This window comes from Symphalangus syndactylus, chromosome 13 (genome assembly GCF_028878055.3).
Source record: "Symphalangus syndactylus isolate Jambi chromosome 13, NHGRI_mSymSyn1-v2.1_pri, whole genome shotgun sequence".
NCBI classification, from domain to species: domain Eukaryota; kingdom Metazoa; phylum Chordata; class Mammalia; order Primates; family Hylobatidae; genus Symphalangus; species Symphalangus syndactylus.
Window position 1 is genome coordinate 46,430,075 of NC_072435.2, and position 25,682 is coordinate 46,455,756.

At 41.4% G+C, this 25,682-nt stretch overlaps 1 protein-coding gene across 1 annotated transcript; it reads right to left on the reverse strand.

Annotated features, from left to right (window-relative positions):
* Positions 1-19,546: 19,546 nt before the first annotated feature.
* LOC129459313 (endogenous retrovirus group K member 5 Env polyprotein-like) lies at positions 19,547-20,807 on the reverse strand. Its single transcript, XM_063616432.1, is given in 2 exon segments — positions 19,547-19,708; positions 19,710-20,807. Coding segments are annotated over 2 exon segments (1,065 nt in total). The 5' UTR covers positions 20,742-20,807; the 3' UTR covers positions 19,547-19,675.
* Between the last annotated feature and the right edge of the window lie 4,875 nt (positions 20,808-25,682).

The window sequence follows — 25,682 nt, forward strand, 5'->3', positions numbered from 1 at the left end:
CGCTCCTCACTTCCCAGACGGGGTGGCCGGGCAGAGGCGCTCCTCACTTCCCAGACGATGGGTGGCCGGGCAGAGGCGCTCCTCACTTCCCAGACGGGGCGGCCGGGCAGAGGCGCTCCTCACTTCCCAGACGGTGGGTGGCCGGGCAGAGGCGCTCCTCACTTCCCAGACGGGGCGGCCGGGCAGAGGCGCTCCTCACCTCCCAGACGATGGGTGGCCGGGCAGAGGCGCTCCTCACCTCCCAGACGATGGGTGGCCGGGCAGAGGCGCTCCTCACCTCCCAGACGATGGGTGGCTGGGAAGAGGCGCTCCTCACTTCCCAGACGATGGGTGGCCGGGCAGAGGCGCTCCTCACTTCCCAGACGGGGTGGCCGGGCAGAGGTGCTCCTCACTTCCCAGACGGGGTGGCCGGGCAGAGGCGCTCCTCACTTCCCAGACGATGGGTGGTCGGGCAGAGGCGCTCCTCACTTCCCAGACGGTGGGTGGTCGGGCAGAGGTGCTCCTCACTTCCCAGACGGTGGGTGGCCGGGCAGAGGCGCTCCTCACTTCCCAGACGGTGGGCGGCCGGGCAGAGGGGCTCCTCACTTCCCAGACGGGGCGGCCGGGCAGAGGCGCTCCTCACTTCCCAGACGGGGCGGCCGGGCAGAGGCACTCCTCACCTCCCAGACGATGGGTGGCCAGGCAGAGGTGCTCCTCACCTCCCAGACGGGGTGGCCGGGCAGAGGCGCTCCTCACTTCTTCCCGGATGGGGCGGCCAGGCAGAGGCGCTCCTCACTTCTTCCCGGACGGGGCGGCCGGGCAGAGGCGCTCCTCACTTCTTCCCGGACGGGGCGGCCGGGCAGAGGCGCTCCTCACTTCCTCCCGGACGGGGCGGCCGGGCAGAGGCGCTCCTCACTTCCCAGACGATGGGTGGCCGGGCAGAGGCGCTCCTCACTTCCTCCCAGACGGGGCGGCCGGGCAGAGGCGCTCCTCACTTCCCAGACGATGGGTGGCCAGGCAGAGGCGCTCCTCACTTCCCAGACGGAGTGGTCGGGCAGAGGCGCTCCTCACTTCCCAGACGATGGGTGGCCGGGCAAAGGCGCTCCCCACCTCCCAGACGGGGCGGCGGCCGGGCAGGGGCTGCAATCCCAGCACCCTGGTAGGCCAAGGCAGGCGGCTGGGAGGCGGAGGCTGCCGCGAGGCCAGCCCACGCCACCGCACTCCAGCCCGGGCAACACCGAGCACCGGGTGAGCGAGACTCCGTCTGCAGTCCCAGCACCTCGGGAGGCCGAGGCGGGCAGAACACTCGGCATCAGGAGCTGGCGACCAGCGTGGCCAACATGGCGAACGCGTGCCTGCAGCCAAAGGAGAAAAAGCAGGCAGCGGTGGCGCGCGCTGGCAGTCCCAGGTCGGGCAGCAGGGAGCCGAGGAGATTGCAGCCTGGGCCACAGAGGGAAAGGAAAGAAAGAAAGAGAAAGAAAGGAAGGAAGGAAGGAAGGAATATTTTTCTATATTTAACAATGTAAGGCTATTCTTTGCTTCTAAAGTTGGATTACAGCAGTTCTATTTTGTGTAAGAATAGCATGTATTTAAAATATAAAAAGCAACTCTAGTTTCTTTTAAATGCTAATTTATTACAAGTTTCTCATTAGAATATTCTCTTTATAATTTTACTGCATATTCTCTGAAATGCTACTGCCACAAAGTGCATGCCAATGATTCAAAATACCTGTATATAATGAGTACATAGTAACAGTTAAATATTGCAGTTACCAAAATAAATTTTTGTTGTTGTTGTTGTTTGTTTTTTGAGTAGTTACCTTCTCTCACACAGGCTGGAGTACAGTGGTTCGATCTTGACTCACTGCAACCTTCACCTCCTGGATTCAAGCAATTCTCATGTCTCAACTTCCCAAGTAGCTGGAATTACAGGCATGTGCCACCATGCCTGGCTAATTTTTGTATTTTTAGTAGAGATGGGGTTTCACCATGTTGGCCAGGCTGGTCTTAAACTCCTGGCCTCAGGTTACCTGCTCACATTGGCCTCCCAAAGTGCTGAGATTACAGGCATGAGCCATTGTGCCCAGCCTGACAAAGTTTTTAAAATGATACACTGACGTGGCATACCAGATTTTATGAGTAAACATTTCTCTTATTATTGCTTTGACGTTCTATATTAATGTGTTTCCTCAGTGTACATTCCTTTTTTTTTTTTTGAAATGGAGTCTCCGTCTGTCACCCAGGCTAAAGTGCAGTGGTGCAATCTCAGTTTACTGAAAACCCCGCTCTCCATGTTCAAGCCATTCTTCTGCCTCAGCCTCCTGAGCAGCTGTGACTACTCACCACCACTTGCTAATTTTTGTGTTATTATTAGAGACGGCATTTCACCATATTGGCCAGGCTGATCTCGAAATCCTGACATTGTGATCTATCTGCCTCAGGCTCCTAAAGTGCTGGGATAATAGTCATGAACCACAGTGCCCCGCCTCAGTGTAGGTTTCTTAACATCAGTTTATTGTGTCTGTTGGTTTTACTTATGTAGTATAATTTTAGAGATTTTGCAATTCTTTTTGTATGCTGTAAGTCAATTTGAGGTTTAACTAAGAGATAAATTATGCATCTCTATCACAGTCAGATTACATATGTATGTGTGTTTATCTATAAATATGACCCCAATTTTAGTTACGGCTTATCTCATATTCTTTCTTAGCTGATTTCCCATGGTAGTTGTATCTTGTCTAAGTGAGTAGTCATAGAGATAGTCTTATTTTCACCATGTGTTTAATGATTAAAATATATTTTATTTTGTGAGAGAAACATTTTTGTGATTTGAAGGTAATTTTCAAAAAGATTTATAATTCTGGATGTTTTTTAGTTTTTCTTTAAAAACATTGTTTTAAAAACACATAACATAAAATTTACCATCTTAAATTTATTGAAGTGTACATTTCAGTGCCAGGTGTGGTTGTGGCTGTCATCTGTAATCCCAGGACTTTGGGAAGCCAAGACAGGATTCCTGGAGCCCAAAAGTTTGAGACCAGCCTGGGTAACATATGGAGACAACTTTCTGTAAGAAAAATTTAATAATAGCCAAGTATGGTGGTGTGCAGCTGTGGTCCCAGCTACATGGGAGATTGATGGGGAGTCAAAATTGTGCCTCTACACTCCAGCTTGGGTGACAGAGTGAGACCCTGTCTCAAAAAAAAAAAAAGCTGTTTATTTCAGGCACGTTAAGTGTATTCACATTGTTATTCAAAAGACTTCTAGAAACTTTACATCTTGTCAAACTGAAACTCAATACCCATTAAATAACAACTGCTCATTTTACCCTCTCTCCAGCCCTTGACAGACAAACCTTCCACTTTCTATTTTTATGATTTTGACTACTTAAGATACCTCATGTAAGTGGAATCATATGGTATCCATAATTTTGTGACTGGATTAATTCAGGTGACATAATGTTCTCAATGTTCATCTTAAAATGTGACAAGATTGTTCTTTTTAAGGTGGAATAATATTCCATTTTATGTATATGTTACATTTTTTGATATGTTTATAAATCAAGAGACATTTGGGTTGCTTCGGTTTTTTGGCTTTTATGAATACTGGCATAATGAAGATGGATTTCAAATATGTCTTCCAGGTCCTGTGTTGCTTTTTATTTTTTTAGATGGAGTCTCATTCTGTTGCTCAGGCTGGAGTGCAGTGGTGTGATCTCAACTAACTGCAACCTCTGCCTCCTGGGTTCAAATGACTCTCCTGCTTCAACTTTATGAGTAGCTGGGATTATAGGCACCCACCACCATGCCTAGCTAACTTATTGTATTTTTAAAAGAGATGGGGCCAGGGTGGTCTCAATCTCCTGACCTAGGTGATCTGCCCGCCCTTAATCTCCCAAATTGCTAGGATTACAGGCTTGAACCACTGGGCCTGGCCTTTGTTACATATTTTGGATATAGGTTTATAAATAAGGAACATTTATAACATTTTAAAATAATGGTTGCATCTTTGTTTGCCACTAACATTCAACATGGGTTTCATTTTTATTGCATCATCAAGAGATTTGGTGTTTTTTAAAAAAATTATAATGGCTATTCTAATGGGTGTGAGGTGATTTTGTTTGTCATTGTGTTTTTTTTTATTTCTCTACAAATTGGTAATTTTGTGTGTCCCATCAAATGCTTTTTCTCAACCTTATCTAATGAAAATTTTGTTCATTTCTAAATCAAGTTATTCAACTTTACTGTTTTTTTTTTTTTTTTTTTTGAGATGGAGTCTCACTCTGTCACCCAGGCTGGAGTGCAGTGGCGCAATCTCGGCTCACTGCAAGCTCCGTCTCCCGGGTTCACGCCATTCTCCTGCCTCAGCCTCCCGAGTAGCTGGGACTATAGGCGCCCACCACCACGCCCAGTTAATTTTTTTGTATTTTTAGTAGAGACGGGGTTTCACCGTGGTCTCGATCTCCTGACCTCGTGATCCACCCGCCTCAGCCTCCCAAAGTGCTGGGATTACAAGCGTGAGCCACCGCGCCCGGCTTTTACTGTTTAGTTTTAAGGGTTGTTTATATATTTTGAATATTAACTCCTTTCACATGTAATTTGAAAATGTTTTCACGCATTTTCTAAGGGATGTTGTTACTCTTGAATTCTTTCTTGGTATGCAGAAATGTTGAAGTCTAGTGTAGTTAAACTTTTCTGTCATTTCATTTGTTTCCCATGCATTTAATTTTGGATCTAAGAAAATGGTGCCAAGACCAATGTTACATATTTTTCCCATATTTTTTCTAAAAGATTTGTTAGTATTTTTATGTATTTTATTTAAAAAATATTTTTGTATCATTCAAGGAAATAGTACAACTTTATTTTATCAGCATTGATTTCAGTTTTCAACACCATTTAATTTTTATTTTTTGGAGATAGAGTCTTGCTCATTCATCCAGGCTGGAGTGTGGTGGGATGATCTCGTCTCACTGCAACCTCCATATCCTGGGCTCAAGTGATTCCCCTGCCTCAGCCTCTGAGTAACTGAGATTAAAGACACACATCACCATGCCCATCTAGTTTTTTTTGTATTTTTAGTAGAGATGGAGTATCACCATGAGGGTTAAGCTAGTATTGAACTCCTGAACTTAAGTGATCTGCCCACCTCGGCCTCCCAAAGTGCTAGGATTACAGGCATGACGCCCAGCCTCAACATCATTTTTTGAAGAGATTATTTTTCTCTATTTTATGCTCATGGCAACTTTGTAGAATATCACTTGATCATATACAGAAGGGTTAATTTCTGAGCTCTATTCTGTTCTTTCATCAGTTTAACTTTGTGTCAGTATCACATTGTTTATGTCCTGTAGCTTTTAACCATAGTTGTATTGACGTCTTTGAAAAATGAAAATTTTTGACCCCTGAGCAAGAGTATGTTGAAGAGTGTTTCATATTTTCATAGTTTTGAATTTGCCAGTTTGACTTTTGCTTTTAGTTCCTAGTTTCATTTAGTTTTTGTTAGAAAACACAGTGTATAATTTTAGTCTTTTAAAAATGATTGTTGTTGTTGTTTTGAGACAAGATCTTATCATCACCAAGGCTGGAGTGCATTGGCATAATGTTGGCTCACTGTAGCCTCAGCCTCCTGGGCTCAAGTGACCCTTTCACCTCAGTTTTTTGAGTAGGTAGGACTGTAGACATGCACTACCATGTCTGGCTAATTGTTTGCTTGTTTGTAGTGTTAGGACTTCACTATGTTGCCCAGGGTGGTCTTAAACTTTTGGCACCAATGGATCTTCTTATCTCAATCTCCCAAAGTGTTAGGATTATAGGCAAAAGCCACTGCACCCAGTCAGTATTTTTGAATTTAACAGAACTTGGTATGTTTCAGAACAGAATACACCAGATGCAAATAGGAATATTGTATATGATCTTGGTTTTGACTGGAGAGTTTTGTATGTGTCTGTGAAGTCTAGTTGGTCTATAATGTGGTTTGGATGTCCATGTTGCCCAAACCTCATGCTTCAATATAAATGCTCAATGTTGGATGTGGGATCTGGTGGGACATGTTTGTGTCATGGGGGCAAATCTCATGAATGGCATGGTACCTCCTCTTGGTAACCAAAAAATTTACATTCTATTAATTCAAATGAGAGCTTGTTCATTACAAGAACCTGGCTTCTTAACCTCACACTTGCTCTGTCTCTTACCATATAATATGTCCAGTTACTCTTTACCTTCCATCATGATTTTAAATTTCCTGAAATCCTCACCAGAAGCAGATATGGGTACACACTTCTTATACATTCTGCCAAACTGTGAGCCAAATAAATTTTTTTTATTAAAAATTATGCACTCTCAAGTATTCCTCTATATGTAAAATAATGAATATAGTCTATAATGTTATCTAAATTTTGTTTCTTATTTTTATCTGAATTTTCTATTTATTATTGCAAATGGAGTCTTGATGTCTACAATTTTTATGTTGCCATGTATGTCTTGCTTTACATTTGTCAGTATTTTCTTTATATATTTTGGATCCCTGATGTTATATACACATATACATATGTAATGCCCAACCTTGTTTTTACTAACCCTGTTTTTAGAGTCTCCCTTTTCCTTTAATCACCTAGCCTTGTTTCCACCTGAATTGACTCTCCCTTAGCTAAGAGAGCCAGACAGACTCCATCTTGGCTCTTTCACTGGCAGCCCCTTCCTCAAGGACTTAACTTGTGCAAGCTGACTCCCAGCACATCCAAGAATGCAATTAACTGATAAGATACTGTGGCAAGCTATATCCGCAATTCCCAGGAATTCGTCTGATTGATAATGCTCAAAGCCCCTAGTCTATCACCTTGTAATAGTCTTGAAGCCCCTGCACGTGGAACTGTTTATTTTCCTGTAACCATTTATCCTTTTAACTTTTTGCCTACTTTATTTCTGTAAAATTGTTTTAACTAGAACCCCCTCCCTGGCCAACACGGTGAAATTCCATCTATACTAAAAATACAAAAAATTAGCCAGACGCAGTGGCAGGCACCTGTAATCCCAGCTACTCAGGAGGCTGAGGCAGGAGAATTGCTTGAACCCATGAGGCAGAGGTTGCAGTGAGCCAAGATCACAGCACTGCACTCCATCCTGGGCAATAGAGCGAGACTCAGTCTCAAAAAAAAAAAAGATGGTACATAAAACCTTTAAAGTTCTCCTATAAAATTAAAAAAATGTAAATCCACATAAATCTGTTATAGAAACACCATATAAATGAGGTCAGGAGTTCAAGACCAGCCTGACCAACATGGTGAAACCCCGTCTCTACTAAAAATTACAAAAAAATATTTAGCAGGGCATTGTGGTGGGCACCTATAATCCCAGCTACTCGGGAGGCTGAGGAAAATTGCTTGAACCCAAGAGGCAGAGTTTGCAGTGACCCGAGACCAGGCCACTGCACTCCAGACTGGGCAATGGAGAGAGACTCCATTTCAAAATAATAATAATAATAATAATATAATAATAATAATTTTAATATCAATAACTGGAAAATATAGAGGCAGAGGTTTTTTTTTTTTTTTTTGAGATGGAGTCTTGCTCTGTCACCCAGGCTGGAGTGCAGTGGCTCAGTCTCGGCTCACTGCAAGCTCCGCCTCCCGGGTTCATGCCATTCTCCTGCCTCAGCCTCTCCGAGTAGCTGGGACTACAGGCGCCCGGCTAATTTTTTTTTTTTTTTGTATTTTTAGTAGAGACGGGGTTTCACCGTGGTCTTGATCTCCTGACCTCTTGATCCGACCACCTTGGCCTCCCAAAGTTCTGGGATTACAAGCGTGAGCCACCACGCCCAGCCTAGAGGCAGAGTTTTTGTATTCAACTGAAGTTGTTGTGAGATTAAAATATATTGTTTTAACTTTAAGATGTATGTAATTTCCAGTTTTCAAGATTATCACAAAGATTTATAGAAAGTATGCAAGGGAAAATAAAATATAATCAAAGCATGGCAGTACAAAATTAAATGAAAATTAAGAAAGTCAGGCCGGGCACGGTGGCTCATGCCTGTAATCCCAGCACTTTGGGAGGCCAAGGCAGGCGGATCATCTGAGGTTGGGAGTTTGAGACCAGCCTGACGAACATGGAGAAACCCCGTCTCTACTAAAAATACAAAATTAGCCGGGCATGGTGGTACATGCCTGTAATCTCAGCTACTTGAGAGACTGAGGTATGAGAATCGCTTGAACCTGGGAGACGGAGGTTGCGGTGAGCAGAGATCGTGCCATTGCACTCCAGCCTGGGCAACAATAGTGAAACTCTGTCTCAAAAAAAAAAAAAGAAAATTAAGAAAGTCAAACAGGAAATGAGAAAAATATAACTACTAGAAACACATAAAACAATATCAATATAACTGGTAATAACAACTTCATTCCTTTAAGCAGTTGTTTCAAATATGAATTAAACTACTTAATAAAATGAAATGTAATCTTAAGAATTTGCAAGGCCAAGGGAGGCTGTTCACTTGATCCCAGAAGTTCAAGACTAGCCTGGGCAACATGGCAAAACTCTGTCTCCAGAAAAAAATACAAAAAAGCTAGCTGGGTGTGATGGCACATACTTTTAACCCAGATACCTGAGAGGCTGAAATGAGAAGATCATCTGAGTTTGGGAGGTTCAGGCAGCAGTGAGCCATGCAAATCAGCCTGTTTGACAAGAGTGAGACCCTATCTCTAAAACAAATGAGGCCGGGTGCAGTGGCTCATGCCTGTAATCCCAGCACTTTGGGAGGCTGCATGGGCAGAACATTAGGTCAGGAGTTTCAGACCAGCCTGGCCAACATGGTGAAACCTGCCTCTACTAAAAATACAAAAAATTAGCTAGACATAGTGGCATGAACCTGTAGTCCCAGCTACTCAGGAGGCTGAGGCAGGAGAATTGCTTGAACCCAGGAGGCGGAGGTTACAGTGAGCCAAGATCGCATCACTGCACTCCAGCCTGGGTGACAGAGCAAGACTCCATCTCAAAAATAAATAAATAAATAAATAAAAATTTAAAAAATAAAATATCTGAAATAGAAAATAGAGAATAAAAATGTATAGGGAGAGTGACATCAGTAAGATGAAAAGATCAAAAGTCCCCCATTTTCATATTCCCTTTTAGCAAAAAATTGCCAGCCATCCCTGAGAAAAATGCCCTTATGACAGAACCAGGCGTTATGGCTTACATCTGTAATGACAGCTACATGGTACATTAAGGTTGGAGAACTTCAGGCCAAAATTTTGAGACCAGCCTGGGTTATGTATCAAAACTCTGTCTCCAAAATCAGTGCCTGTAAGAGAGATTTGAGATCCAGGGATGCAGTTGTGAAATGCTGTTAAAGCTTAACATTGAGAAGTGTTCTACTCAGAAGGCAGACCCTCATACAGGTGAAAAACTACAGGATGCCTGTTCTTGGCTACAGACAGCATAGGGTTCACCCAACTTAGTCCCACTGAGAATTCTGAACTTACTCTGTAACCATCCCAAACTCCTCCCAGCCACAGTCTGGGATAGGTCCTGCCCTTCCAGAGACCTGGAGGAAGGTACCCATTTACAGCCATGTGGGCAGACCTGCAGACCTTGGTCTTTACTGTGGTCCCTGAAACAGTTCAATGACTCAGTTTCAGTTACCTGAGCCACAGTTTATGGTCAGTTCTGCCTATATAGAAACCCACGGCCAGGCGCGGTGGCTCACGCTTGTAATCCCAGCACTTTGGGAGGCTGAGGCGAGCAGATCACGAGGTCAGGAGATCGAGACCACGGTGAAACCCCCTCTCTACTAAAAATACAAAAAAAATTAGCCGGGCGTGGTGGCGGGCGCCTGTAGTCCCAGCTACTCAGAGAGGCTGAGGCAGGAGAATGGCGTGAACCCGGGAGGCGGAGCTTGCAGTGAGCCGAGATTGCGCCACTGCACTCCAGCCTGGGCGACAGAGCGAGACTCCGTCTCAAAAAAAAAAAAAAAAGAAACCCACACAGTTACCTGAGGAAATACTTTCTGGTACTCACCCAAAGCCATACTCATCCACATCCTGATACAAGGACCACCATATGCAGACTCGACTGCAAAAACAGGCCCCAGTATGTGTTCTATGGAGCAAAGTTCTGAAGATTTTGCAGTCTGTCCAAAAATAAAATGGGAATTACAACTATCCAAGCCCCTGTAACAAGCCAACTAAAGGTGGACCCTAGTGCAGACCTAGCAGCCTTGTGACCAATCTGCAACCCCTCTTCACTACAAATTCAGAGAAGATCTCATCACACTAAGGGCCCAACAAAAGTAGATCTTTACCTTGTAAAATCAGTATATGAAAACTTGAAGAGGTGTTTGCTCCATCAAATTCAGACACCAATACAAAGCTATATTGTGCCTATTGTCAATGCTTCTATTTTAATGTAGCACTGGAAGTACGTGGCAGAAGAACTAGTCAAAGAAATAAAAAAATCTATTGAAATTGAAGAAAAATAATTAAAGTGCTGCTGTTTGTAGATCATGCAATCTTATATTTAAAAAAAACCATAAACAGTACATTAAAACCTGTCTAAACTAATAAATACACTCAGTAAATTAGCAAAATATAAAATTAACATACAAGTATATGTATGGTTTCATACACTTAAACTATCTAATAAAATAGAGGAAGAAAATAATCTTATTTATTTATTTATTTATTTTGAGACTGAGTCTCAGTCTCTCACCAGGCTGGAGTGCAATGGCGCGATCTCGGCTCACTGCCCCAATGACAATGAAATAAATGGTTAATTGGGAATAAAGGGCTTGGGGAAAGCAATACTGGGAAGATATCTCAATCCTGGCACACAATACCATTATTACTGTTTTCCTTTTTTTTTTTTTTTTGACACGGAGTCTAGCTCTGCCAGCAGACTGGAGTGCAGTGGTGCAATCTAGGCTCATTGCAACCTCAGCCTCCCAGGTTCAAGTGATTCCCCTGCCTCATCCTCCCAAGTAGCTGGGACTACAGGCACATGCCACCATGCCCAGCTAATTTTTTGTATTTTTAGTAAAGACGGGATTTCGCCGGCTTAGCCAGGATGGTCTCGATTTCCAGACCTTGTGATTTGCCTGCCCTCAGCCTCCCAAAGTGCTGGGATTACAGGCATGAGCCACTGCAAAAATCTTATTTTCTAAAGCATTATATAATAAATTTCTGAGGAAAAAATTAACCAAGGAGGGAAAAAGTCTTTACAATAAAGAAAAAATAAAAAAATTAGAGAAGATACAAATAAATTTTAAAATACTGTGTCTATGGATTGAAATAATAAATATTATTAAAGTACTATATTATCCAAAGTAATCTATAGATTCAATAAACTTCCTGTCAAAATTGCAGTGATTTTTTTTCACAGTAATGGAAAATACAATTCTAAAATTTACATGAAACTAAAATAAACTTTCAATTGCCAAAGCAATCATGAGGAAAAAGAACAGAGCAGGAGGATATCATACTTAAAATTTCAAACTATATTTCAAGACTATATAGTAATAAAAAAAGAATGTACTGTGCAGAAAAATGAACCAAAAAAATGCAACAGAAACTACTACTTTCACACATTTCAGACTTGATGCAAAAAGAGAACTTAAAAAAAATAGCGTTAGTTTCTCAAAATCATGTGGATAGTTGTGTCTCCCAAAAACAATGGAAAAGCAGCCAAATTGTGCAGTCTCTTTTTTTTTTTTTTTTTTTGAGGCGGAGTCTCACTCTGTCACCCAGGCTGGAGTGCAGTGGCATAACCTCGGCTCACTGCAAACTCTGCCTCTTGGGTTCAAGCGATTCTCATGCCTCAGCCTGCCTAGTAGCTGGGATTACAGGCACCCACCACCATGCCTGGCTAATTTTTGTATTTTTAGTAGAAACAAGGTTTCACCATATTGGCCAGGCTAGTCTCAAACTCCTGACCTCAGGTGATCCACATACCTCAGCCTCCCAAAGTGCTGGGATTACAGGTGTGAGCCACCACGCCCAGCCTGTGCAGTCTGTTACATGCCATGAAGAGGAATTTGGCTCTCCCTGTGAAGCTGAAAGAAGCTCACTGAAAGAAAAGTAGAATCCTTATTTAAAAGCATCAGAGAGAAGATGCCCCTTTGTGAGAGCCAATTAAAAACAAACAAACAAACAAAAACAGCTTTCCATGGATGATTTCCTTTGGAACACAGCTTCCCAAATCACATTTAAGGACTGACTTTCTCTTTGACCTTGGGACCTCTTATCTGTGTTGTCTGTTGTATTCATTTTCTTCTTTTTTTTTTTTTTTTTTTTTGAGATGGAGTCTTAATCTGTCACCCAAAATGGAGTGCAGTGGCATAATCTCGGCTCACTGCAACCTCTACCTTCTGGGTTCAAGCGATTCTCCTGCATCAGCCTCCTGTGTAGCTGAGGTTACAGGCGCATGACACTATGCTTGGCTAATTATTGTATTTTTAGTAGAGACGTGGTTTCACTGTGTTGGTTAGGCTGGTTTCAAACTACTGACCTTGTAATTCACCTGCCTAGGCCTCCCAAATTGCTGGGATTACAAGCGTGAGCCACTGCACCCAGCCTGTTGTATTCATTTTCACTCTACCTATCTGGGGGTTTGGCAATCATCTCATGTCTCTTCATAGTCAAAGGTTTTTTTTTCCTTGACAACAATACCAGTTTATTAAAAATAAATGCCATGAATCTTGCTCATATTCTCCAATTAGAAGCTAGTAATGTGCTAAGCAGAAAGGATGTAATAAAATAGTCTAGTAAATTAATACCAAAATACTAATTCATAATAGAAATTTCTAAATATTTAGAAAATATTTTGGCTTTTTCGGTTTCTTAATTTTACTACCTGGTACTACTGAATCAAAAATTGGTGGTGGCAATTAGATTTCCAGGTGGGGGCAACAATATTTCATGCCAGTAAATTTCTGGAATTACCACTAATTTAGAGTGAAGAATACACTCAACTGAGGAGTGTGGAAAGTTTGGATTAAGATTAAACATCTTGAAGAAATTATCTTCTAAATGAAAGAATCCTGAAGATTTTCTGGAAAAAGGGCATCTGAAACTCTTTTATGCAAAGAATAAAGTACTAAAAAACATTCCACAAAAAAGGGAAATAAAATTTTTAGGGTATATTATGAATTATATATAAAAGTTATACTCACAAAGGAAGACCAAGTTTCTGTAGTTCTGAAACTTCACATCCCTATATAAATTCCACTGTGCAGTGTCCAGGCAATGCCACTCCTCCAGAGAGAATTCTATGGCCACATCTTTAAATTGCGATGGTCCCTGAAAAACACACACACACATTTTTACCAAGTCGCCATGGGTGGAATTTTTAATTTGACTTAAGGTGAAATGAGAGAGTAAAGACAATTGTTCTGACTTGTAAGACTCACTAAAATTATCCAATAAAATAATTTTCATCACAGAAATATTATCTAATGTATTCTCTAACTCTGAGAAAACACAGCAGCATAAGATACACAACATTAGTTCATATGTGATATTTTTCTAGATAATAAAGTATAAAATTAAAGGCATGAACATGAACATGTACATTTTTGAGTGCTATATTTACGTCATACGGAATGAGTTGTGAATATTTTTCTTTTTTTTTTTTTTTTTTTTTTTTGAGACGGAGTCTTTCTCTGTCCCCCAGGCTGGAGTGCAGTGGCGCGATCTCGGCTCACCGCAACCTCCACCTCCTGGGTTCACGCCATTCTCCTGCCTCAGCCTCCCAAGTAGCTGGGACTACAGGCGCCCGCAAACATGCCCGGCTAATTTTTTTTTGTATTTTTAGTAGAGACGGAGTTTCACCGTGTTAGCCAGGATGGTCTCGATCTCCTGACCTCGTGATCCGCCCGCCTCGGCCTCCCAAAGTGCTGGGATTACAGGCTTGAGCCACCGCGCCCGGCCGAGTTGTGAATATTTTTCAAAAGGAAAAGACAAGTAGAGTTAGAAGGCACCTCTCAAATTTTAATATGTGCAATAAGCTGAAGACCTTCCCATGCAGGGTTTTTTTTTTTATTTTTCCCCAGAAGATCTGGAATAAAGTCTGATTTATTTATTTATTTATTTATTCATGTATAATTTTTTTTGAGATGGTGTTTCATGCTTGTTGCCCAGGCTGGAGTGCAATGGTGCAATCTTGGTTCACCACAACCTCCACCTCCCAGATTCAAGCAATTGTCTTGCGTCAACCTCCTGAATAGCTGGGATTGCAGGAATGTGCCACCATGCCCGGCTAATTTTTTTTTGTTTTGTATTTTTAGTAGAGATGGGATTTTTCCATGTTTGTCAGGCTGGTCTCAAACTCCTGACCTCAGGTGATCTGCCCACCTCAGCCTCCCAAAGTGCTGGGAATATAGGCATGGGCTACCACATCCGGCCAATTTTTTGAATTTCTAACAGGCCCATCAGTAATGCCAATGTTTTTGGCCCAAGAAGGATATTTTGTCAAACATCCAGGAAGTGGAAGTGTCGGTGTTTTTCCCACTTTTTCTAGCCTGTAAACAAAGATAAGAGTCTTCATTTTCCAAAGAAAAATATGTAGAAAAAAATAAGAAAAAAGGACAGCTGTCAGATTGAATGTGATTGTTTATGCATGCCAGCTGCATAAACATACTTACTAATACAGAGAAAAATAATTAACTCTATAGTGAAAAAAAATTAGCTATTTCACCAATTGAATCATTAACTATTAAATTCACTAGGACAAATTTTTATTATGTGCTAATGCACACAGAAGAACACAGCATCACTCTTGAAATATTCCTCCCCAAAAAAGTAAATTATAGTCTGAATTTATGCAAACTTCAAAACACAGATAACTCCTATGTTCTGTAATTTTTAGTAGTAATTTTAAGTAGGCTTCATTTAGCACCCTAGAGAGCAGGTATCTCCTAATAATTTTTTTCAGAACTTTCTGGGTAATAAATGCCATCCCATTTAAATAAGCTTTTTTTTTTTTTTTTTTTTGAGACAGAGTATCGCTCTTGTCACCCAGGCTGGAGTGCAATGGTGCAGTCTCGGCTCACTGCAACCTCCACTTCCCGGGTTCAAGAGATTCTCCTGCCTCAGCCTCCCGAGTAGCTGGGATTACAGGCATGTGCCACAATGCCCAGCTATGTTTTTGTTTTGTTTTGTTTTGTTTTGTTTTTTGTATTTTTAGTACAGATGGGGCTTCACCATGTTGGTCAGGCTGGTCTCGAACTCCTGACCTCAGGTGATCCACCTGCCTCAGCATCCCAAAGTGCTAGGACTACAAGGTGTGAGCCACTGTGCCCAGCCTAAATAAGCATTTTCTTAATCCTGTTCTGCATAGAGCTAATTGAACACACAGATGGAGCCTAAACATTACATGTCCACCATCTTTACTAAGGACCACAGTTTTCCCCAATAGAAATCTTGAGTATCCACTTCTTTCCATGTTCAACAGCCATAAAGGGAACATTCTTAATGTTATGGGTCATAAATTCTTGCTGAGAATTTTGCATGGCATATAAGAAGCTATGACGTTGAGAATGTAGAGAAGGCTCTGGGATATAGGAAAGAAACATTTTTCAGAGACCCTTGACTATCATAAGAATTTTAACAAGTAGTTAAACCAAACTCATTAGGGAGCAAAAACACAAGCAGAGAAGGAAAGCTTTTTGAGTAGTAAATTCATGGCAGTCCAGGAGGCAGAGTGGACCCAGTTCTTCATCTGACACCTGTTTACCTGAAGAAAAGCCATTTTTTTCTTTCTCATTGTCCTCTGGAATTTTTTCTCAGATGAGATTCTCTGAACAAATTACACCCCCAGCTTGAGGATATGCCTTTAAAAGTGTCAGTACCACATGTTTACCTGCTAGCATGACATCAACTGGCAGAAAAACAAAGACAGAAAAAGTCCACCCATTTCTGTCCTTTAAAACAAAGAGACTCAGAAACAATGAGCTGCTCCATGAAAATAAAAATGTAAGTATCTCTTTTGCTGTCCTCAGTTGCCCTCCTCTGCCACAGACACCAGTAATTTCTGCTACAGTAATGGAAATATGCACCACACTGACTTGTCCCTACCAAAATCAAACAGAACAGGCCCTGTGACCACCCTTTAGTGCAAAGGTGGAACTTAACTCTCATGAATGTATTTTGAAGCAATCATACTTGATTCTGACCTCACCTTAGAGCCATATGAGGCCCTTCATTAAAACAACATGGATGCTTCCACCCAGAAAAATAAACAGAAGCTGTGGGGAGGCATAAGAGGTTTCTGCAAATTGGCCTTGTGATCCTAATGAGAAGCCTGGGCTGATAATCACTAAGCTAACTGTTGCCTCTCAAGCTTTAACGAGCTTATCAATCACTTGGTAATTTTGGCCACAAAATTCTGGAGGCTTGAAAAGGGTCTAGGAATGGTTGTTTTATACAAGTTCCTTGTCAATGCTGATGTTGCTCTCCCTGGGCTCATTATTAGCATTAGTCAGAGAAGCAGGCACAGCTCAGGGTCCCTTACCCTTAGCACTTTTGTCACAACCAAATACTTCTGGCACAAATAAGGACAACCCATCTCCATCCTAAAGTTTTATATTATTTGCTGGCTCTTTAAAGTTTACAGATGAAACAGAGACCTGGAATCTACACTTTGATTAGCAGCAATTACAAAAGGATTTGTAAAGACAACAAGAGAGGGACAGAGAGTGGGCTGATACAAAGTTGTCTGTCAGAAATTTTTATTTATTTAAAGAAGTAACTTTGATTATTGATTAGATATATATCATTATGGTTTAGGGTATGAAATATAATGTCCAATATGGCACTATTATTTTAACTTATAGCTAATTGTGGCAATAGCAAACATTTTCAAGAGATGAATAAATAGTTCAAAGTGGGAGAAAGACATAACTGCACTTTCATTTTAATGTCTCTCAGAGTTTGATAACCAGAAAGACTTGCGTTTTTCAGATAAAAGTTTTTTATTTCGCAAATCTCAAGACCTGGATTCAAAATTGGGAGCTACAGATTTAGGGCCTGAATGGCTGGAGTTGCAGCAGGTGTTAGCTGCACATTTGTGGGCATTTTGGCAAGAGGAGGAAGGGGAAAGTGGAGATTCTCATGTCTATATGTCTACTCAATGCACACATGCTACTCTGATTGGGTTTCTGGGCTCCATAGTCACTGAATCACTTTCAGGCTTGAAGATACAAGAATCATTGAAAGAGGTAAAATGATTGATTGCTGTCCTGTGAAGTTTGTAGAAATTTGGTCTAGCTTCTCTAGAAATGACTGTAGAGGACTGAAGGGGTGGCCCGCCCCTCCACACCTGTGGGTGCTTCTCGTTAGGTGGGACGAAAGACTTGAGAAAAGGAATAAGACACAGAGACAAAGTGTAGAGAAGGAAAAGCGGGGCCCAGGGGACCGGTGCTGTGCTTACAGAGGACCCACACCGGCACCGGCCTCTGAGTTCCCTTGGTATTTATTCACAATTATCTTTACCATCACCGGTGCTGTGCTTTGAGATGTATATGCGAACCTCTCCATAAACCTTTTAGCAGTATTGCTCCAGCAAGCCCCATCTTATTCCTAAAGGCGGTTTTCACAATTATCTTTACCATCACCGGTGCTGTGCTTTGAGATGTTCCATCGCCCAGGGACGGGCAGAAGACAAATGTTTTTCTTTTTCTCTAGATTAAAGAGAATGGTGATGACCTTTAACCATAAGCAGCCTTTAGGCACTTGTTTAACAAAGCACATTCTGCACCACCCAAAATCCTTTTAACCTTAAGTCATCACAGCACATGTCTCTTGCAAGGACAAGGTTGGGGGTAGGGTCACAGATTAACAGCATCTCAAATACAGAACTAAATGGAGTCTCTTATGTCTACTTCCTTCTATATAGACACAGTAACAGGCTGATCTCTCTTTCTTTTCCCCACATTTCCCCCTTTTCTTTTCAACAAGACTACCATTGTCATCACGATACAGAGATTACATACTTCACAAGGTAATAGAATATCACAAAGCAAGTGGAGGCAGGATGAGTTCACAGGTCGGTGTTAAAATTGAAATTAAAATTGCCAACGAAATTTTTGGGCACGCATAGTCATTGATAACATTTTATCAGGAAATAGGGTTTGAGAGCAGACAACCTGACTGGCCAAAATTTATTAGGTGGGAATTTCCTCATCCTAATAAGCCTGGGAGCACTACAGGAGGCCGGGGCTTATTTCATCCCTTCGGCTTCAACCGTAAAAGGCGGCACGCCTCCAAGGGGGTCGTTTATAGGCCTACCCTCAGAGCGCATTCTCTTTCTCAGGGATATTCCTTGCTGAAAAAAAGAATTCAGCGATATCTCTCCTATTTGTGTGCAAAAGGAGAAAAGATATGGCTCTGTTCCGTCCGGCTCACCGGCGGCCAGTTTAAGGTTACCTCCCTTGTTTCCTGAACACCACTGTTATCTCGTTCTTTTTTTTCAAGATGCCCAGTTTTCGTATTGTTCAAACACACGTCCTCTACAATTTGTGTAGTTAAGGCAATCATCACAGGATCCTGAGGTGACATATATCCTCCTCAGCTTACAAAGAAGATGATGGGATTAAAAGATTAAAGTAAAGACATAAGATATTACAAAAGTATAAAGTTTGGAAAACTAATAAAATGTCCATGAAATCTTCATATTTTATGCTTTTCTGCTGTGGCTTCAGCCAGTCCCTCAGTTCAAGGTCCCTGACTTCCCGCAACATTCTCCCTCCCTTTTCCTCTATATAAATGTGCCATGGCGATGAAGGCTTGTTCGTTCTCTCGATTTTGGCGCAGGATTCTTCGACTGGTCCGGCACACTAAAAACAAACCGATCAAACAGAGACACATAATTCCAAAATTTACTGCAGTAGTTTCCAATAGACTGAATCCAAGTCGTGGGGTTTAATCCATAAAGACTTTTTGCCACTTGATCTAACGCCTCAGCTCCAGGCACAATATTTAAGTGACTCTGAGAGGCTTCAAAAATTTGTTCTTTTAATTTAGAAATGTCTAAAGTGAGATTATCTTCTCTTCCCTGTAAATGGCGTCTTACCATGTCCCAGTGATGTCTAGACTCATTATAAACTTGGGGTGTAATACAAAAATCTGACGTATTCCAGTCACACTGTAACTGGAAACGATGTTCCAAACTCATGAGCCTATCTCCCATCCAAATGACAGTTTGTCTAAGGTCATTAATTTGATTAGCCAATTTTTGATCGATACCAGATTGTGAATTCCACAACCTTGTGGAATTCTTTTGCCAATTGTCAACAAAGCTTACTGTCTGAACAGAAGAGTGCAATGCGACTCCTGCCACAGCGGCTGTAGCTGTGACTGCAATCAATCCCATAATCACTGCAATTAAAGTAAAAATGAATCTTTTGGATCTATTTAAAATGCCTTTTAATACTTCAGTCAAAATATGAATGGATGGCGAGGCCTCCCATGGTCGATCCATGGACACAGGGATCCACACGCCTTCTCTTGCTCTCACAAGCAGAATACGGTGCTGCCAATCAAAAGTTGAATCAATGCAAGTAAACAATCTGCAATTTTCACATGTTATAGTTTGGGAGTCTGGTTTAATAACTACATTTCCTATGACTAACATATAAGGGGGTTTTACACAACTTAGTAAAGGAACTGTTAGACTGGAATTTAGGTTGATAGAGTAAAATGTTTTATAATCTCTTGTTTCTATAGTTTGGTTCCCAGACCAAATTCTAAGGTGGTATGTAGCCACAGTAAGCCTCCATAATTCTGGATGTTCAGGACCAAAAACCGGACTTACTATTTTTGGTCTTGGAGTAGAGGTTCCCTTTTCTCCCCATTTCCAAGGGTAGAAAGACTGAAATTTCTTGTACCTATGTTTGTCTAAATTTTTTGTTAAGTCACTATCAACAGTTGGACTCACTAGTGAATTGGGACAGAATTGAGTTTGTCCTGTGCAATCGTGGTAGAATTGACCTCGAGGTGCCCAATCTATAACAGTTCCAAATGTGTTGTTTTGTAAAATCACGGCACTATCGGCCACACATTCTTCCCAAACTAAATCTTTTGTTTTTATGGAAATCTCTTTGGGGCAAGGTCTTCCTTTTGGCCTAAATATTAATGATCTTTGATAAGAGAAGTCTTGTAAATAGTTTACCTGTGGTTTGAGTGACATACCGCTTACCATATGATAAGTAAATCTACTGGTGGGATTGAGAGTAGGTACTTCTACCAACCAATTTTGGATAGCAGGCATTAAACATCCTGGTGCTCTCCCGAGACATATAGGAGGATAACGATACCCAATGGAAATATTTATCATCATTCCTTCTTCCTCCGGTTTTGCAGGGCAACGATCATCTGTGGGACCAGCTACCCACACACTATTATTAACATATACTTCAATGGGATTATCCATCCAAGTGACTGCCCGAATTAAGGGCGGGAAAGGCACATAGGCCCAGTAGGTATAATTAGCTGCAGCTGCTCCTGCAGGCATGGGGAGACTTACCACCGTTGATACAACCATTAAAGCTGCAAACAGCATTTTTTCTGAGGTTTGTGTCACCTTTGTGCTAGCTAGGCTTTTTCTAGCTAACAGTGTCAGCTTCTTTAACTGTGCCCAGGTTGGCAGCTCCGCCTTCTTGGTGCGTGGTGACTTCATCTGTTTTTCTAATATCACCACTTGATTCATCCTGCGAATCAATGGTGCCTGATTGCGGTGTTTCCGTCTCCGTGGAGGCGCTTTCCTTTGCATCTCCGATGGGTTCATTGTAGAACTTCAAATGTCTAGTGGGTATCCAAACAGGAAGCTGATTTTCTCCTGGTGAAACACAAGCAAAACCTTTTCCCCAGGTTATCACCTTCCCTATCTCCCATGTCCTATTTTTGTTGTCTTTCCACCAAATCAGTTTTCCTTCATGTGGACTGTTCTTTTTACCCGTAAGATGTTGTTCTGCAGAAGTAGTAGTCTGATCTCTATAAATGTTTAAAAAATTTAAAGTATAGAGTGCTAGATTAAGCTGCATCTGAGGAGAGGTACACTCCTTACTGTCTCCCCCTTTTTTTTGTTTAACTAACTGAGTTTTGAGTGTTCTATTAGTTCTTTCAACTATGGCCTGTCCTTGGGAATTATAAGGAATTCCTGTTGTATGTGTAATATTCCACTGATTTAAGAATTTTTGGAAAGCTGCCGGGCGCGGTGGCTCAAGCCTGTAATCCCAGCACTTTGGGAGGCCGAGGCGGGCGGATCACGAGGTCAGGAGATCGAGACCATCCTGGCTAACACGGTGAAACCCCGTCTCTACTAAAAATACAAAAAATTAGCCGGGTGTGTTGGCGGGCGCCTGTAGTCCCAGCTACTCGGGAGGCTGAGGCAGGAGAATGGCGTGAACCCGGGAGCCGGAGCTTGCAGTGAGCCGAGATCGCGCCACTGCACTCCAGCCTGGGCAACAGAGCGAGACTCCGTCTCAAAAAAAAAAAAAAAAAAAAAAAAAAAAAAAAAAAAAAAAAAAAAAAAAAAAAAAAAAGAATTTTTGGAAAGCTTTACTACAATAACCTGGTCCATTGTCAGTTTTAATTTTTTCTGGAACTCCCATCACAGCAAAACAAGATAATAAATGTTTTTTAACATGGGAAGTACTTTCTCCTGTCTGGCATGTTGCCCATATGAAATGTGAATAAGTATCAACTGTTACATGAACATATGATAATTTTCCAAATGAAGGTACATGGGTAACATCCATTTGCCATAATGCGTTAGGACACAGACCTCTGGGATTAACTCCTGCCTCTTGGGTGGGCAGATGTAGTACTTGACACTGGGTACAATGTTGTACAATATTTTTTGCCTGTTTCCACGTGACATCAAATTTGTTTTTTAACCCTGCTGCATTTACATGAGTCAAAGCATGAAGTTCTTGTGCTTTTATGAATGCAGAGGATACCAGTAAGTCAGCTTTTTTATTTGCTTCAGTTAAAGGTCCTGGTACATTAGTATGTGCTCGAATATGAGTAATATAAAATGGGAAATTCCTTTTTCTTACAGTTTGTTGTAACAAATTGAACAGCTGGTTTAACTGATCATCCATGCTATATTTAATTAGAGCTGTCTCAACATCCTTTGTAGCCTGTACTACATATGCAGAATCTGATATAATATTAACAGGTTGATTAAAATCTTCTAACACTGTAATGACTGCAATCAATTCTGCCCTCTGAGCTGATTGATATTGAGTTTTGATTACTCGCTCCTTTGGCCCTGTGTAAGCCGCTTTTCCATTGCTGGAACCATCAGTAAATACTGTCAGAGCATTTTCTAAAGGTTCATGTCTGGTAATTTTAGGTAAGATCCAAGTAGTCAATTTTAAAAACTGGAAGATTTTTGTTTTTGGGTAATGATTATCAATAATTCCTACAAAATCAGCAAGGCCAATTTGCCATGCACCAGAATTGATAAAGGCTTGTTTAACTTGTTCCTTGGTTAAAGGAACAACTATTTTGTCTGGGTCATTACCACACAATTTTATTATTCGTAATCTTGTCTGACCAATTAATGTAGCTATTTGGTCCAAGTACAATGTAAAAGTCTTAATTGTACTGTGAGGAAGGAATGACCACTCCACAAGATCAGTATTTTGAACAATGATGCCTGTTGGAGAATGTGCAGTGGCAAAAATTAAAAGTTGGAGTGGAGCTAAAGAATCTATTCTATTTATTTGCGCTGACTGAATTTTTTCTTCCACTAATTTAATTTCTTTTGTTGCCTCTGGGGTTAATATTCTTTTACTATTTAAGTCTGGATCTCCTCTTAGGATAGAGAACAAATTTGACATGGCATAGGTAGGAATGCCTAGAGTTGGCCGAATCCAATTAATATCGCCTAACAATTTTTGAAAATCATTTAGTGTTTTTAACGTGTCCTTTCTTATTTCTATTTTTTGTGGCTTAATTTTTCTATTTTCTATTTGCATCCCCAAATAATGAAAAGGATCAGAGGTTTGGATCTTATCAGATGCTATTGTTAATCCTGCGTTGGCAACCTCTGCTTGCAGAAATGTGTAACAGTCAATTAATTTGTCTCTTGTTTCTGCAGCACATAAAATATCATCAATATAGTGAATGATATAACAATCTGAAAATTTGTCTCTAACTGGTTGAAGGACTTGACCTACGAAAGTTTGACAAATAGTTGGACTATTAAGCATTCCCTGAGGTAATACTTTCCACTGAAACCTGGTGGCTGGTTCTTTATTATTTATGGCTGGTATAGTAAAGGCAAATTTTTCACAATCTTGCTCTGCCAGAGGAATGGTAAAAAAGCAATCCTTAAGATCAATTATAATTAAAGGCCAGTCTTTTGGGATCATGGCCGGAGAGGGCAATCCAGGTTGGAGAGGCCCCATGGGTTGAATTACAGCGTTTATGGCTCTTAAGTCCATTAACATACGCCATTTGCCTGACTTTTTCTGAATTACAAATACAGGAGAATTCCAGGGTGAGAATGAAGGCTCAATGTGTCCCTTTTCTAATTGTTCCTTTGCTAATAAGTGTAAAGCCTCCAGTTTTTGCTTTGGTAGCGGCCACTGATTTACCCATACCGGTTTTTCTGCTTTCCAAGTTAATGGAATGGGTTTAGGAGGCTCTACAGTGGCTGCCCCTAAAAAGGATACCCTATTCCTTTTCTTTGTTGATTTTTCTCAGTCTCAATTGGGACTTTAATGCCATTTTCATTTTTTCCTAATCCCTTCCCTGGTATATATCCCATCTTAGTCATGATTCTTTGACTCATGGGGCTGTATAATGGAGCGGGCATAATGATTTCTGCACCCCATTGTTGTAACAAATCTCGACCCCATAGATTAACAGGAATTGAAGTAATCATTGGCTGAACAGTACTTTCTTGATTATCCGGCCCTAAACAATGTAAAATCATTGTACTTTCATACACTTCTGAAGCTGTGCCTATGCCGACAAGTCTTGTTACAGCCTTTTGTTTAGGCCAATTTTTTGGCCACTGATTTAAAGCAATTACAGAGATATCTGCCCCTGTGTCTACCAACCCTTCAAACTGTTTTCCTTGAATAATGACCTTACACACAGGTCTGCTCTCAGAGACCAGACTTGCCCAGTATGCAGCCTTTCCTGCCAGATCAGTGCTTCCGAACCCTCCTGTTCTTTTTATCTCACTGTTTCCAATTTTAATATAAGGTAGGAGTAATAATTGAGCGATCCTGTCTCCTGGACTGGCACTCCAAGGAATTGAGGAACTAATAACCAATTGAATTTCGCCTTCATAGTCTGAATTAACCACACCAGTATGAATTTGAACTCCTTTTAGATTTAAACTTGATCTTCCTAAGATTAGTCCTACAGTCCCCTCAGGCAATGGGCCATATACCCCTGTGGGGATTTTTTGTGGAGGCTCCCCTGGAAGCAGAGAGACTGCTTGTAAAGTACACAAATCTACTGCTGCACTGCCACTTGTGGCAGGGGATAATTGTTGTATTGTGATAACTGGCTTAATCCCTGAGACACTTGCGACAGTGGGGGTTGTTGTTCCTGAAAACCCTGAGGAACAAAGGGTTGAATTTGGAATGCCCCAGTTTGTTGCGGGGCCTGAGGCTGGCCCCTCCTCTCGTTTCCCCACAGTGGTTGCCCATTTTTATCAAATTTAGAACGACATTGATTACCCCAATGTTTTCCCTTTTTACATCTTGGACATAGGCCAGGTGGCCCTTTATCTGTTGTTGTAGTAGCTTGAGTAGTTACATTTGGCTTATTTGTGACTAGGCAATTCTTTAGATGACCAATTTGACCACAATTATAACATTTTCCCCCAAATGTTTTCACTTGTCTTCCTAAAGCAACTCCTGTGATTGCCTGAGCCATAAGCATAGCTTTATGCATAGCTCTTCCAATTCCATCGCATGCTTTAACATACTCTGAGATTACATCTGATCCTGCGGGAACCCTTCCTTTTAATGGCTTAATGGCTGATTGACAATCCGGATTGGCGTTTTCATATGCCATCAACTCCACTATGACTTTACGGGCATTCTCATCGGTAATTGACTTTTGAGCAGCATCTTGAAGTCTTGCTACAAAATCAGGGTATGGCTCTTTAGAGCCTTGTCTTATTGTATTAAAGGAAGGGCAGGCGGTTCCTGGGTCTTGGATTTTCTCCCAGGCCCTAAGGCAGATAGCCCTGATTTGCTCAATGGCCTCATTTGGCATTATTGCTTGTTGGTCAACAGTGCTCCAATTTTGACCTATTCCTAATAGTTGATCTGCATCTATGTTAATTGGAGGATTGGCAGTCCTATTTCTTCGGACCTGTACTTGTGCCCCATCAATCCACCAAGTCTTAAATTGTAAAAATTGAGAGGGTGAGAGTGATGATTTTGCCAGAATCTCCCAATCATAAGGAATGAGTCTATGTCCATGAGCAATGGAATCTAATAATGTTCTCATGTAAGGAGAGTTGGGTCCATACTGTTTTACTCCTTCTTTCATCTCTTTTAGCATTTTTATAGAAAAGGACTGATATCTGGCTTCAGCTACAGGAGGCTCTCCCTCTTGGGCCCCTTCTCCAGGTGGTCTTGCTTCTAATATTACTGGGAATTGCCACGCCTCAATATCTCCCTGTTTTCTTGCCTCATCAATAATTTTATGTATTGCACTACCCTGTGTACTAGGCGGTGCTGTAGGATTA